The sequence below is a fragment of the Mustela nigripes genome, chromosome 16, assembly GCF_022355385.1.
Source record: "Mustela nigripes isolate SB6536 chromosome 16, MUSNIG.SB6536, whole genome shotgun sequence".
Classification (NCBI taxonomy): domain Eukaryota; kingdom Metazoa; phylum Chordata; class Mammalia; order Carnivora; family Mustelidae; genus Mustela; species Mustela nigripes.
Window position 1 is genome coordinate 22,775,849 of NC_081572.1, and position 15,116 is coordinate 22,790,964.

A 15,116-nucleotide genomic window follows, 5' to 3' on the forward strand; every position below is an offset into this window, starting at 1 on the left:
CTCTCTCTCTCTCTGCCTGCCTCTCTGCCTACTTGTGATTTCTCTCTCTGTCAAATAAATAAAATCTTTTAAAAAAAGGGGGGGGATTTTATTTATTTGAGAGAGAAGGAGCACAAGTAGGGGGTGGGTAGAAGGAAAGAGAGAAGCAGACTTCCTGCTGAGTATGGAGCCTGATGTGGGATAGGACTGGATCCCAGGACTCTGGGATCGTGACCTGAGCTGAAGGCAAACACGTAATTGTCTGATGCCCCTACCCGCCCCTAAATAAAATCTTGGAACAAAACTGGAGTAACCCCTGGTGAGCCCAGCTGGGAACAGCCACAGGTCTCTGCTGCTTCTGGCTATTGAAGAGGACTGACACAGTCACAAAGGTCAATGTGGTTTCTGATTTAAGAAGGGCATCGTCCCACCTGTCACTCTGTCTGCTGACTCCAAGCACTCCAACATGAAACTCCCCAGGTAACATCATGCACAGACCAAGTGGCCCACTCAGAATTCCCAAATTAACATCAGCCTGACTGACAGGAAGTCATAAGGGCCAAATTCTACACCATAGAGATTCTCCCTTCATGAGCATCACTTCCCTTTTTTTCAAGGGGCCCTAAGGTCTAAATCAGGAGCGAGGACAGCAAGATGCTTATTCTTTGCCATAGATGATAATCCTGGTGTCACACATATCAAAGACACCCTGAGAGTTCACTCAGTTCAACCCTTTGCCAATTCATGACCGCCCCTCCCCCATTCTCATGACAGTTGGCTACCCCTGGCCTATACCTCATCAGATCAAGTCCCTTCCCATCTCAGGGCCTTTATACTCACTGGACCCCCTTACCCAGAACGCTCTGCCTTGATATTCAGATGATCAGCTGAGATCTGAATAGCTCAGCTGAAATGACATCTCCTCACAGGGGCCTACCCTGATCACCCAAACTTGACCACCACTATCCCACCACTAATCACTAAACTCCACCAGGTTTTATTCCTGGTAACATAGATGGTCAACTGCCATTAGCCTATTCACTTCTTTATATGCTCCCTGTCTGTCTCTCCTCATGAAAACGGCAGCTCCGCGAGGTCAGGGCCATAGACCACCTCGCCCAGCACGCTCTTCCCGGTCCACACTGGGACTTAACGAGCACACAGAGCTGAAGGCAGAGCCCCGTAGGGAGTTCACTAAGGCCTGTGGAAACCCACTCCGATTCTGGACCTGTCTGGTAAAACAGTTCTTCTGAAGTGGGACTGAAGTCGAACTCCTTAACACCCTACATCCATCATGGCCCCTGTCCTACCCCCAGAGCCACACAGGGTAAGTCTAACCATCCCCGCTTCACACTTCTTTCAGCTAGCAAGCCCCTCTCACCCTGAAACGTCTTGGCTCCGTGTTAGTCATTTACTCCTCACCTGCTGAAGCTGGGAGCGCTGCCCCCCAACCCCCGCGCCAAGCCCACCTCTGACTGTGCTGCTGGGGAGGGGTCCTCTTGAAGCACAACACCCACAGAGGGGCTCTAACTAGTGGGTCCTGATTCCTCCACAACGGCATGTGTCAGTGCGTCCCTAGCTCCTTCCTACCTTCCCATCCTAACTGCAGCCAAGCTGCCAAACAGAGAAAACCCCCAGCCATCAGAACATTTGGATGTTTTAGGAGTCGCTTCCGAGGGGATACAACTTGCATGTAATCGAAGATATGACAAGACGTACACCCAGTCCAGGATGCTCTAAGTTAAAGCTCTGCAGTGTCCCAGAGTTAGGATTTCTTGATCTCTCTTCTTTCATTCTTTCTCGCCTTGTTAATCTTTGTTACCCAGCTCGAGAGCTTTCCCCCACGTAGAATAGAATCAGGGACTTCTAGAACTCAGAGGGGAGGCACGCAGCTGGGTTCACCTTAGCCACGGCCCAGAAAAACCCATGGGGGCACAAACGCCAGTCATCACACTCTCCAGTTGCGAAGAGAGCAGAGAGTGTAGGGAGATGAAGATTCCCTTCATCGTCAGACCGTCTCCCTGTGGGTTTCTCCCCGAGTTTGTCTCGTGTGGGAGACAGCGCTGGGGAACAAAGAAGGCTGGAGAGGAAGCAGACGTAGTCAGTGCGCAAGGAGGACAGCCTACATGAAGAGCAGATAGGGTCACCGCCCGGCGGTGAGAATGTAAGATCTCGCAGGTAACCCAAAGCACCAAACTCGCGACTCACTGGCAATTTTGTTCCCTACTCACCTCTACCTTTCAGTGCCTCCAAGAAGGCAGTTTAAAAGACTAATTACAATCGATCTGCACAAACCAGTATTCCAAGATATTTTATGGGGAAATTAATGAGTAGAATTCAGTTAAAGTAGTGACGGGAGAAGAGCCTCTTAGATAAATGGATCCCTTAGCTAATTCACTTAATCTTTTTGATCGTTTATTCTTCAGTGGTCCAGGTGGAACCCTCACTCGAAAAGCGAGCTTGTTTTCCTCACCCTCACATTCCAAACCACTGGACCTCGGGAGTTCTCACTGAAGTGCATTCCTATTGCGATGAAAGGCACGTCTGCGTTCTCTTTGACGACATTATCCTTCCCTTTGGTTTCCTCTTTTCCATGTCATTTGTGCAACAGCAGGTAGATAAAGTATGAGAGAAGGCTGCACACTTAGCTACATTTCTGCGTCCTCCTCCTTGTTTATATTTGGTGGTTAGCTTGCACATTGCTTGGCAAATACATTTTAAGCCCCTCGTGTCTATCTGCTCTTCTCCCATTTGGTGTCTGTGCCTCCTGGGGGACCCCCATTATCAGACTTCGTGACTCTCTGGGCAGATGCCTGGATCAGGAGTCCACGCATGGGGTGTGGGGGAGGGAGGTGAGTGCATGACAGTAACTGTCCAGGAAGAGACTCTGCTAGACAGTGAGGCAGTGAGCTCATACCCTTGGTGGCGATCAGCAGGGGGCCCCTCGCTACGTGGAGGGTTCGACCTCTTGCTTCTGTTTGGAAATGAGCTGCGCTTCCTTTAGAGACAGGTACACCTCTTCCTGAGGATCATAGTAGTAGAACTTTCGGATATAAGAGATCAGAGGTCTACGAAAAACAAAAGAGGAATACACGTGAAGTGTTATTTGCAAAGGCCTTAAGCAAAAGATCCCCTTTGTTCAAGCCCTCCTTCTTCTTCAACCCCTATATGCCTGGGAACACACAAAAAACCCTCAGCCGACCTAAGAAACTTGCCACATTCTCACTTGTTAAATTTCTGTCTCCCTCCCTCTTACCACCTCCATTCCACTCTTCGTAGACTGCAGAAGGGAGTCTCACACACACACACCTTCCTCCCTTCGAGCTGCCATGTGACACTTCTAGAGTTAGGTGCTAAGACACGCGAGAAGTGAAAGGAGGATGCCTGTGCCATCAGCGGGCAGGCCTCACTCACATTTCTAACGACACCTCCATCCCTGCCCCGACCCGCAAGAGCCCGCTGTACTTAGGCAGTGGGAGATCCGGGATGTGATCTATCCGGACGAGCTGTCGGATTCGGAATCTGCAAAGGTGCTGGAGGGATTTGACATTGCTGAATCTAGACACAGGGTAGAGCAGCTGGACTGGAGTTGGTGGTAGTCCTTCAAGAATGAAAACCAAGACATATTCAGAAGGAACAACGCTGCTAACTACAATTCGCTTATGAAGCGAATCCAGGGAAGGGAAAATAGGCTTCCTTATAGTTCTCATGTGCGTTCTGTAGGGTGCAAAAGCTCCTTCCACAAAGAACTGATTTCCATTTGCTGAAACATTACCACTGTATTTCACTCAGGGGCCTCAATCCTCCTCTGCCAAGGGCCTCCCTAGCATTACTCTTCACAGCTGAGAGTCTTGCTCTTCAGAACAGCCCAGTGAAAACCGCCAAGCTAAAGACTTTACTTGGATCCACGTGGCCAATCCCAGGCCTGAGGCTCTCCGTGAAGAGCAGGAATCAACACACCCCTGCTAGAAAGGGGGGGATACTTCAATGGCACATCTAAAAGCATCCTGAAGGGGAGAACTCAGAAACGCTTCTCAGAGGGGTCCCCAGCCAATTCCAGCTAAGAGGCTGGTAAGCAGAAGGCAATGGCTGGGATCAAGGCTACAAGCCCGTCACTCCTGCCATTTACTTCAACCCCCCATTGGCCTCCTCCCGCCCCTTGTGCTCCAGAAATTTTAGGCTGGATCCAGGAACAGGGGAAAAAAAAAAAAAAGATGATGCTTTTAAAAGAAAACCAATGATGGTAGCTCGGGGAAGCTGGAATTAGTACCACTCAGTGCCAAAGTGCCCGCTGCCTGATGCCAACCAGGCCCGACGGGAGCCCCACCCCCTGCTTTCATCAGCATCAGCAGGCTCGGTGCTGCAAAATTCCAGCCCCACCCAGGGGTCAGTGCCACAGAATGGAGACATCCACAATGGCAGGGACACTGAAACTGGTCCAGGGGAACAAAGAATATTCTAGTTTCACTAAACAAAGGGGCTACAGAAGGTAAATAAGCAAACTGCTCTCAGAAAGAATCTGAGCTGCAAAATCTCTGAAAGAATTCTCTTCTCGGCCGCTGTCCTATCAAAAGAAATTCTGAGGACACAACTTGTTGGAAAATAACATATCTACCGTTTCAGGAGTTTAATTTCAAACATTTTAAAATTTTGTTTGAAGGGATGAGAAGAAAAAAAATTAAAGCTTGCTGATTGTCTCCCAGAGCCTTTGCATGGTCACTGATAACAGACTTTCTAAAAAAGAAGAAAGTCAAAATATGTATTACACTGTTACTAAGTAAGTAGGATTGACTTTAACACATTTAAGTCATCCAGTCTTCAGAATTATACTTTGAGGCAGGTATCACAATTATCCCCATTTCACATATGAAGAAACTGAGGCCTACTGGGCTCAAAGACCTTTATTGTGGCACAGAACCCACAAAGCCGGCCTGCCATGAGCATCTGCTCTGTCTGAGAAAGAGCTGAGCCCAAAGAACCTCAAAGGAGGGTTCCTCAGGCGTCTCCCCAGAGCATCTGCCCTTCTGCTCTCGGACGAGGGCACTGTCCAGGACAGCCCTAGCACTTTGATTCATGACCAGCCTCTCTCAGGCCTCTCCTTGCTCCTATCCCTTCAATTCTGGGGCTTATCCTTTGAAGCACTGTAGCCCTCTTGCACCCCCATGAATGGTCCTCTCTGCTCACATTCACACACACATACATCATACATGGATTTCTCTCTTGAATATATTTAAACTCAAGTGGTTTTAAAATGGTATTGGGTTCAAAGGCCTCTGAATTTACCCTCTCTCTCCTATGTTTAAAAAATATTCTTGGGGCGCCTGGGTGGCTCAGTGGGTTAAGCCTCTGCCTTCGGCTCAGGTCATGATCTCAGGGTCCTGGGATCGAGCCCTGCATCGGGCTCTCTGCTCAGCAGGGAGCCTGCTTCCCTTCCTCTCTCTCTGCCTTCCTCTCTGTCTACTTGTGATCTATGTCTGTCAAATAAATAAATAAAATCTTAAAAATATATATATTCTTTAGTAAATTAAACTTGAGTAATTAAACTATGGCAAACAGAAAGCTTTTGGGGGGCGGGTTGTAATAATGCTAAATTCAAATGATGTTTCAAAAACAAAGGTAATTTACGTATCTAATTATTTATTCCCAAAGACACAGTACTATCAGACCTGTGCTTAAAGAGATCAGGATAATAAGTAGCATAAAATTATCTGATAGTTTGCCTACTTGAATTTTAATGACCATAAATACTTGCCTATTTAATTGTGTTATTTTTAGCCTTAGGTTCACAAATAGCAATTTGAAACCTGTTAATTCTCTGATATTCCCTGGGGTCAGCCTGACCACTTCCTGTTTGCCCCAAAGACAGCAAACAGCTGGAGCTCTCACATCCAGAGCATGTTAGCGGAAGAGGTTAGAAATGGAAATAAATGTGAGACGCACACCAGGACAGCAGAAAGGGAAAGGGTGAGGTGGACTGTGACCACCAGGAACCTTCCTCTGGTCCTTCACACCAGGGTTCCTGGGCACCAATCCAGTTTCTGGCCACTTCTCTGTTTTTTCTCCCCCCAACAAACACCAGGTTGGGGGTGACAAATCTCTTCCCAAGTCTGAGCATTCCCACACACAGGTCATTCTGCCAAACCAAACTGTTCCCTGAAGACCAGAATTTTCCAGGCCAAAATGTCAATAGTGCAGAATTAAGAAACCCTGGGACACAGGGAATACCTGTCACTGAACAAATAATTATAAGATTAATGATGGTTACGAAAGAGACCAATTTCCTTAATGTTGTGCAATTCAAAGTGCGATGAAAAAACAAAAGGTATTGGGGTGCCTGGCTGGCTCGGATTAGCATGTACTCCTAATCTCAGGGTTGTGAGTTTGAGCCCCATGTTGAATGTAGAGCATACTTAAAAATAAAATCTTAGGGTGCCTGGGTGGCTCAGTGGGTTGAGCCTCTGTCTTCAGCTCAGGTCATGATCTTAGGTTCCTGCAATCGAGCCCTGCATTGGGCTCTCTGCTCGGCAGGGAGCCTGCTTCCCCCTCTCTGCCTGCTGCTCTGTCTGCTTGTGATCTCTCTCTCTCTGTCGAATAAATAAAATAAAACATAAAATAAAATGAAAGCTTAAAAAAAAGTTTTTTCTCTTTATGCACTTCACAGATGATGGAGGTCCTCCTAACTAAGAGAGATAGACTCACTTTTGAGTTTTGGCTCAAACAGCATCAAGGGTTCTGTGCTAATCCAATCACAGTCTCTTTTTGAGACTGCTGCCTGGTGGACCAGACTGAGATGCAGACAGTGACCTCAGTTTTGTTACGACCATGCTCCTCTATTAAAAAGCGGAAACCAAGATTAGGTGCCATCATTTTTATTTTTACTAAGGGTCCCCTCCCTTGATGCCACTTACTCCATTTATTTCAATTCATTTCCTTCCTTCTGCTTCTGATTTGCCACCATCCAGAACTTTTCTATTAGTCCTAGTTTTATGATTCCCATGATCCCTGGCATCCCTTTAACACCAGCTTGCAGGCCCTGTTAATGTACCCCACCCTAGTGCTGAGCTGAAAGAAAACCTGACTTTGAACCCTGGCTCTGCAATTCACTGCACCTCAGTTGCTGCTGTTGCTGTTGTTGGTGTGTGTGTGTTTTAAGCAGGTTTCAGGCCCAGCATGGAGCCCAATGTGAGACTTGAACTCACAACCCTGAGATCAAGATCTGAGCTGAGATCAAGAGAAGGACATTTAACCGACTGAGCCACCCTGGTGCCCCACTGAACCTCAGGGTTTTTTTGTTTTTTTTTTTCTTTTGTTTTTTTTAAAGATATTCTTTATTTATTTGACACAGAGAGAGAGAGAGGTCACAAGTAGGCAGAGAGGCAGGCGGAGAGGAGGAAGAAGCAAGCTCCCTGCTGAGCAGAGAGCCCGATGCAGGGCTCAATCTCAGGACCCTGGGATCACGACCTGAGCCGAAGGCAGAGGCTTTAACCCACTGAGCCACCCAGGTGTCCCTGTACCTCAGTTCTTAATCTGTATCAAAAAGAAAGAAAGAAAGAAAGGAAGAAAAGAGAAGAGAGACTGTAATACTCCTTTAAAGGATTTTGTAAGGGTTAAGCGAAATAACACCTACCCTTTTAGACATTGGGTTATCATCACCCCAAAGTCTCAACAAACAGGCTCCTTTTAGAATCTACTGACTGGTGCAGGCTGAGAACGCTCAACCCAAATGCTAATCACTACCTCTTCTTCACGCCAAGTCCCTCACAGAATCAACCTCCCAGAATGCCTAGACTTCTACGACAAGCAAAGGAGGACAGCAAACAATGGTAAAGGAGAATACTGGCTTTGCTTTTGCCTCAAACCTTCAAAGAGAGGTCACTTACGGTCTGGGAGCAAATACGAACTCTGCTTTGCCTTCTCAGCTTGATTACAGTTTTAAGTGCAAATAGATATCCTCTCTGGAGCATTCCTCACAGGTCCTCAAAAGACATCCTCCACTAATAAACACACTGCTGACTTCCTTATGCAGTCTCCACAAATCTACTCAAACTCAGATTTCAATTTGCTTGCTATTAGTTTTCCCTGGTAACAGACTGGCAGCTGATAAAGCACAGGCTTTGGAGTCAGTTGAGCCTGGGTTTGAACTCTGACTTGAGCCCCGATAGGCTAAGTGACCTCCCATTGGAGCCTTTCAGCCTCAGTTTCTTCACTGGCAAATGAAAATAGTCTTACCTATCAACAGACCAATCTATTAGCTAACTTTGGGTTGTTGTAAGAAATGCGACCTATAGTACCTGACAAAGTAACTGGCACAGGATACACAGTCAATAAATAGTAGCAACTGCTACAATTTCGAGCCCTTACCAATGTTAAGAATCTTGGTTAAAATTTCTGCAAACAGGGGACATTTGTAGAATGAAATGAGCTACAGCAGAGTGTTTAGGACTCTGCAAAGTCTCTCAAATACTCTATAGGTAGTTACATGCTCCAGATTCCAGAATCCTCTGAGATGATCTCCTGGTTCACCCATAAACAGAGCTGCTTCCCCCAGCCCTTGTCAATCATCCACCACAAACCGCCATGCCTTTTACTGAGTTCTACATGTGGTCTTGCCTTTTTCTTCCTACCTGTCCTCTCTTTGAGGCTATGAGATCTCTAAAGATAGAAATGTGGCTTATTTTTGATACTGAGTTACAGAATAAATGTTTATTAAATAAAAAACCTCCAAAAGCCACAAATTTTAAAAATTACTAGTCAATTCCTGTAAGAAAGGATTCTAATTTTTCCCTTTAACCAAGTCAACTGCACAAGATCCAACTATGTTGACGGCATTGAGGCAAATACAAAATGAAGTGAGAATTAATACAGTTCTCACCCTGTCATGCTTTATTTAAATCACCAAGATTATAAAACGCATTCCTGTAACCTGGCTCAATTCTGTTACTGATGTTCTGCCTGGGGCTCCCCTGGAACTTCTTTTTAGAGCAATTTCTTGGCACACAGTTTGTTTAAGAATCTTAATTTGATTCACTGGGAATGCATGAAGTTCTCATTTTAAGTTCTGTTTGTATCTTACAAATCCCTCAATTAATATGCTTGTCATTTTGCTTTTCCCCAGCCTTAGAAAAGCAGACAAACTCCTCCAAACCACCCCTTCTCTCCGCTCCATAGAGATGATACAGACAGCTCCCTACTTCGTGGGCAGAAAGGCTACATAACACACCAGTAAGGACAAGGGATGGGAACTGCCCAATGCTCCCAAATGGAGAGATGTCTTTATATTTGCCCTGGCAGAGATAAAAGACACAAGAACTACTTAGTCTTTAATAACAAGTTTCGTATGAACAGACAAAATCCACAGCAGATGGCCACTGAATTCAGCCTCTCTGCCACTCACCGTGGCCTTTCTAGTGAATACTCTTTTACCTGCCCTGTTCCCGTAGAAACAGCCTGAGCAAGTTCTTGCCTCTCTGCTTCACATGGAAGCGTGAGATGCCTAGATCAGGGACAGGGGACACCTCTGAATGATAAATATTCACAATGTTTCTCATCCATGTGGTCTGAGAAGCAGATTCCTTCTCAGTACGTCAAAGGATTAATGCTCAGGAGCAGGGACTTAACCACTGGACTCCAGGAAGAGCGGCTGCCATAAGAGCCAGGAAAAATGACTTCAAGGAAGTATGGCTCTTTCCGGGAGGCAGGGGGACACATGTTGATACTATACTGCATCATGCCCAAGGAAACTACGTAATGTAACTCTAGCCTCACCTGGAACCCTGGATCTCAAGAAATAGAGGAACTTCCCATTCTTGGAGTGCATGATGGCTCTCTTGATGAACTCCACCACCGACTGACAACGATCCTCAAACTTGGGGTGACACCACAGACTGAAAGTTCCTGCCATGGAAAATTAGGGAGAGATAAAGATGTAAAAACTTACTTTTAAAGCATCTGGGAAGCTCACTTGAACATTTTAACAATTTGCAATTCTGGGAGGGTCATTTGTGGGCAAGCAGTCAGACAGAGGTCCCTGAAGCTGCCTTGTTCCCCTATGTTCCACAATGAATGGAAAAAAAGAAATCGAAATTGTCTTTAATAAAACATTAGTATAAACACTAATCCTTAAATCACAGACCATTAAAAAAGACTGCCACAGAAAAAGCCGATTGAAATGCCATCCCCTCAGGAAGGTCTGTGCTCAAGCATTCATAGAACAGTCAACCAAGAAAGGAAGAGTAGTTTTGCAAGTCTCACTCATTCATGTGTTAGGCACAAAACACCGAATTCTAGTCTTTTCTTCTTTAACTTCCAAAGCCACCCCCGCCCCTGGTATGTTGCAAAGATCCCACCCCAAACCCAAAAGCAAAAGGGAATATAAACTCCCGTGACTAAAAACAAACCAAAAACTCAAGCACTAAGTGCAAAGGAATCACCTACAAAAGGGACGGAATCCAAGAGAACTACAGTTCTGAGTCTCTCTAGCTACTCTTACAGTATCACTTAAAAAGATGAAGACAAATGCTCCATTGCAACTGCCAACTTAAAGACCCACAGGCTCCCATTAAAAATTCCATTTATTCAAGGAAGAAAAGCCCCTTTGAACAAAAAGTAACTGGAGCACCATGTGAAGGTTCTCTCCTTACTGGCCTCTCGCCTATCAGGGACCTTAGAGGTCAGGTATTTCCTGTCTCATGGCCAAGCCATTCATCATTTTCATATACTTATAAAAATACTTCATTCTGAAATGCTTTACTTTGCAGGGTGTTTTTCTGCTGGTTTGATTTTGGCCTTTGGAAATAGCAGGAGAGCAGGCAACAGCCATCTAACTAATTCTCAGGTCTATGGACTGATGGGCCTCTCTTCGTGCACCTTTAAGGCAAGGGTGGGGATGGAGGAAGCCATGGACAGAGCTATGCTGGCCTAACATGCCACTTCCTGCCTCACATGAGAAGCAAACCAAATAAATACAGCACAACACGGCTGAGAGAGAAGACACAGTGGGGGCCGAGAAGAGCCTGCAAGAGCAGCTAACACAGCTCTTTTGAGGCTGATCCCTGAAACTCCCCTAAGTTCTCTCCACTTTTCAAGTTTGTGACACAGGGAGTTATTCGGACAAAGGATGTAGGAACCAGCCCGGCCACTGCTGACCACCTGAGTTTCTGGCCCACGTCAAACACAGAATGCCACGATGTAAAGTCAATCCAGACAACAGGGTTGAACAAATCAGCTTCTAGAGGTGACCGCAGCATTCAGCACCAGCTGAGCACAGAGGAGGAGACAGGAAGGCAGATAGTCTAAAGCATGTTGATCCCACAAAGTCTCTGAGTTTTGATGGCTATTTCCTAAGAGACCACACAGGTGACCTGAAGAAATTATCACCATGCCGTCTGGGAGGAGGAGCTAATGTGACTCTCAGGCAAAGAAATTCACTACAGGATGGTCACAGGGTAAACACTAAATTCTCCTCTCTGGGTATAGGATTATAATAGAAGTCTCTCTTGACGTCAAGTCTAATTATGTTTTCTTTATTAGCTATAGCTACAGCAATTACCTACATAGAGGTGAAAGTTGAAGTGACATCATTCGTTAAGTCTAACTATGAACAGAGGCTGGGAGAATTTGTGGAATGGTCCTAGGTTATTTCTTCCTTCTATCGAGAGAGTTCTATGGGCTTTGCTCTGTTTAACAATCTTGTTCAGGCTCTCTTCTTTTGGAGAGAAATGCTGAAAGTATTTTTCAAGAGAACCATCACCTTCCTCCCTACCCCTTCCAACAATCCTTCTAGGGCTGAAACCAGTACCCATAACAACATTCAATGGAGCATGATGAGATTTTTCTCCCAAACCGTAGTTCCACTTCCATAAAACCTTCCCACACAAAGGCCAAACAGCAGGAGTAGTGACCAGCAAAGGGGGAAGAAGGCTCTCCACAAACGGCAGCATGGCAAACAGCAGCACCTCTTACCTCTGTAGTGCTCCATTCTTGTGTGGTGGGTGATACCCTGTGACCGGAAACTGAGGCTCAGGATGTAGCGAGGGTCAGAGCTGTCTCGTACCAGGAAAGAGCCGTCTGGCTTCCCTTTCAGCTTCATCTCTGCATCTTCCCAGTTCATTGGTCCCCAGTACCAACCACACTATCAAAGACAAGAAGTGGTCAAGTACTTCACAGCATGGAGGAAACGGGTACATTTTCAGCACAATCTATTTTACTGCAGGAGAATCCCCACCCTCCCACCACTTCCAAAACATTTCACTAGATAAGGGCCGCTAACAGTGTCTTAACCATTATCCACCAAGAGCAGACTCATTCTTTTAGCCCTCCAAAGTAACGAAGCCTACAATCCCATTACCAAGGCCTACAAGGAAAAGAAGAGGGAACTGGGTCAGTTAATCTGTCAAAGTCAGCTTCCCCTATGTAAACAGTTCTCCACGACCGTTCTTCACCACATTCAAATGTTTTTCTCCGTGATTCGATTTTCCAACGTCCCTTATGGAATTGATCATCGCAGCACACTGCTTTGGCACTGTAAATATAGAGGCAAGAGAACTACTCTTCCTCTAAAAATAAGAAAAGGGGAGCCCAGGACAGAAGAGGGAGAGTGGGAGAGGAGGCCAGCCGCCAGTCTCCAGGCACCGCCTACCTTCTCCAACTCTCGAAGGCTGGCGGCAAAGCTGCTTGAGTCGGGCCGGTAGAGGGGACACTGGAGATGCTGGGGGGGCTGGCTGTGCAGGGATTCAGCGGCTCGGATGGGAGCCATCCGGGGAAACGCATCTGCCGGGCGAGAGAGGGGCAGTTACTTGTTCACCCTCCCAGCTCCCAACCACAAGCAGACCCTCCCTACCCCCAAACAGAGATGCTAACTGAAGAGGGGCAAGGCATCAGAAGCTAAGCTGGAAAGGGTGGAAGCCAAAGCAGTGGGAAGGAGCTGGATGGACTGTAACAAAAAGCTGTGTGGGCTCGTGTAAGCTGTGAAGGATGGGTGGGGGCGTCTGACCCCAAGAGCGGGGTGGGGGAGCTGCTCACTAACCTGACTAAGGTGACTACGTCAGGGGCTTCACCAGCCTAGAGCGATTCCAGCTTCTCCCACCTCGAGGTGAAGCGCCGGTAAAGCAGCCTTGGAAATAGTGACTCGCTTACTTGCCCAGGAAGGGGAACGATTTTACCAGGCAAGTAGGAAAGAATGCCGATTTCATTCATTTTACTCCTTGGGTACTGGAGACTGGCAAAGCAGGTGTGGGCTACTAAATGCTGGTACTTATTTACAAGGCTGCAGTAAATACGGAAAGCTTAGAAACACCAGAGAACCTTGAATACTTTAAACGTTCTCACCATTTGGAAATTAAGGCTGTCTCCTAAATGGTATCTACTCAGAGACTGCAAAGCAGTCTCAGCAGCAAAGAGGTGAAAAATTCAATAGTCTTTTATCCCTAACAAAAGTCAGATTCACCTCCACAGGGAAAATGGGTTAGAAAAACCAGTTCTTGGCCTCAATTCCAAGGAGTTCTGGCCCAGCCAAGGGGATAAGATTTAAGTGTTCTCGTAAATCCGATTATTTCCATAAATAGACCTCTCCCATCCATCAACAGTCTATCACTTTGTACTCCCAACTTTTACAAGGCTTGCCTCTATACTAAGCTAACCTGGGGCATGGGGTGGAGGAGGCGGAGGTAGGGGGAAAGACTGCAGGGAAGACCCCATCGGAGCCACAAGGACAGATGTAGGCAGCGTCCCACTGATATCATCTAGAAGAGAGAACAGAAGCAAGAGGTTCAGAAATATGAGCACCGGTGAGTGAGGGGAAGCAGAGGCGAGGGAGAAGGATCATCAGGCTGCCCTCTGGATCGAGATGGCCTGACCTTCCCCCTGTCTTTCTGCACAGAGGGCAACAAGCATCTTAATCTGGTATCCTTTGTTGAAAGCAGAAATGTAAGGATGTTCCGAAAGCAGTCTACTAGCTGTAGATTCAGGGCTGATCAACAGATGGACAGTAAATGTTACAGCATGCAGGTAAGAGACCCATTTAACTGCTTAGGGAGATGACAAGGGTGCTGAGAAAGGGACAGGGAATAATTGGGTCATTATTAGAAACCCAGGAGCATGTTGGCTCCTGGAAAAGAACAACAGGTCCATATAGCTCATCCCCTCCCACTAGGGCAAGCAGCAGAGAGGGGCAGAGACTATACCTAGGAGGCTGAGGCTTCTTCTCGGAGGAGGAGGGGGAGTTGGAGGGTGTGGAGAGGTCAGGCCCCGCTGAGAGATGTCCACGTCCACAAGCGACACAGTTTCACCTGAGGGATTCACGGACCAAGCACGTTACGGAAGCACCTTGCCCACAGCTGAGGCCAAAAGCAGAGGAAAGCGAAGGGCAAGCAAGGGAAGCAAGAGGTTCCCCTGGCTCTCAAAAACCTCAAATCTTAATGCTTCCCAGAGCTGGAGTCACCCCCAAACACCTGGGAAAGTCAGTTTTTAATTCTATCATTTCTTGGTCCTGTAAAAGGTCAAAGATTCTTTAGGATAGAAACACAGGATTGACAGTGGAAAGGCCAACTAATTGTGGTTGTGCCGCTCACTATGTAACCTTCACAAGAGATCTTTATTCAAATGGAACCCACACCATGTATGTTTACAGACAGGTGTACCAATTTCTGCCTTAGGGAGGAAGGTAAGCAGCTTGCAAGTCCAAATGGACATGGAAAGTAAGTGCCAGAAAAATGTAAGAACTGCACGGTAACCTGAATGCAGATAAAGGTCTCAAGGTGGGCCTCAACTTCTTCCCAAATGGCTTTCTACATCTAGATTTTCCAGAATATTCCCTCACAAGAGAAGCAACCATTTTGCATATCAACTAATTCCTAAGAGCTGAGACTACGAAGGCCAAAGATGCATTTACAATCCTACTAATGAACCACTTCCACAGTCAGCCAAATCAGGTAAGCTCCAGAGGAACCTGATGGGGGATGGCACATAGTTTCTTCTATTTACAGGCTATCATGCAGTTCCGTTCTCTGCCTTACACCCTCCATCTTGCCATCCAAGCCCATCTACCCTCTCTCTACTTCAGTCACCAGAGGGTAAAGGGTATTTTATAACAAAGGTTGACAGACAAGTTTTGGTAGGTCTGACCCACAGGGAGAAGACTC

The 15,116-nt window shown here is 46.5% G+C and overlaps 1 protein-coding gene across 3 annotated transcripts in view; it reads right to left on the bottom strand.

The window, feature by feature from the left end:
• Positions 1 to 15,116, bottom strand: part of SOCS7 (suppressor of cytokine signaling 7) — a 31,636-nt gene that overhangs the window by 6,646 nt on the left and 9,874 nt on the right. Inside the window, exons 3-9 of one of the 3 annotated variants that reach the window (XM_059380803.1) lie at positions 14,160 to 14,264; positions 13,617 to 13,718; positions 12,617 to 12,747; positions 11,941 to 12,109; positions 9,745 to 9,873; positions 3,445 to 3,580; positions 2,897 to 3,047 (exon numbers count right to left, since the gene is read on the bottom strand). In XM_059380803.1, coding sequence (XP_059236786.1) covers positions 2,927 to 3,047; positions 3,445 to 3,580; positions 9,745 to 9,873; positions 11,941 to 12,109; positions 12,617 to 12,747; positions 13,617 to 13,718; positions 14,160 to 14,264 — 893 coding nt within the window. In that variant the 3' untranslated portion in view covers positions 2,897 to 2,926. The remainder of the gene's footprint in view (positions 1 to 2,896; positions 3,048 to 3,444; positions 3,581 to 9,744; positions 9,874 to 11,940; positions 12,110 to 12,616; positions 12,748 to 13,616; positions 13,719 to 14,159; positions 14,265 to 15,116) is intronic. The other 2 variants (XM_059380806.1, XM_059380807.1) reach the window with 2 other exon arrangements.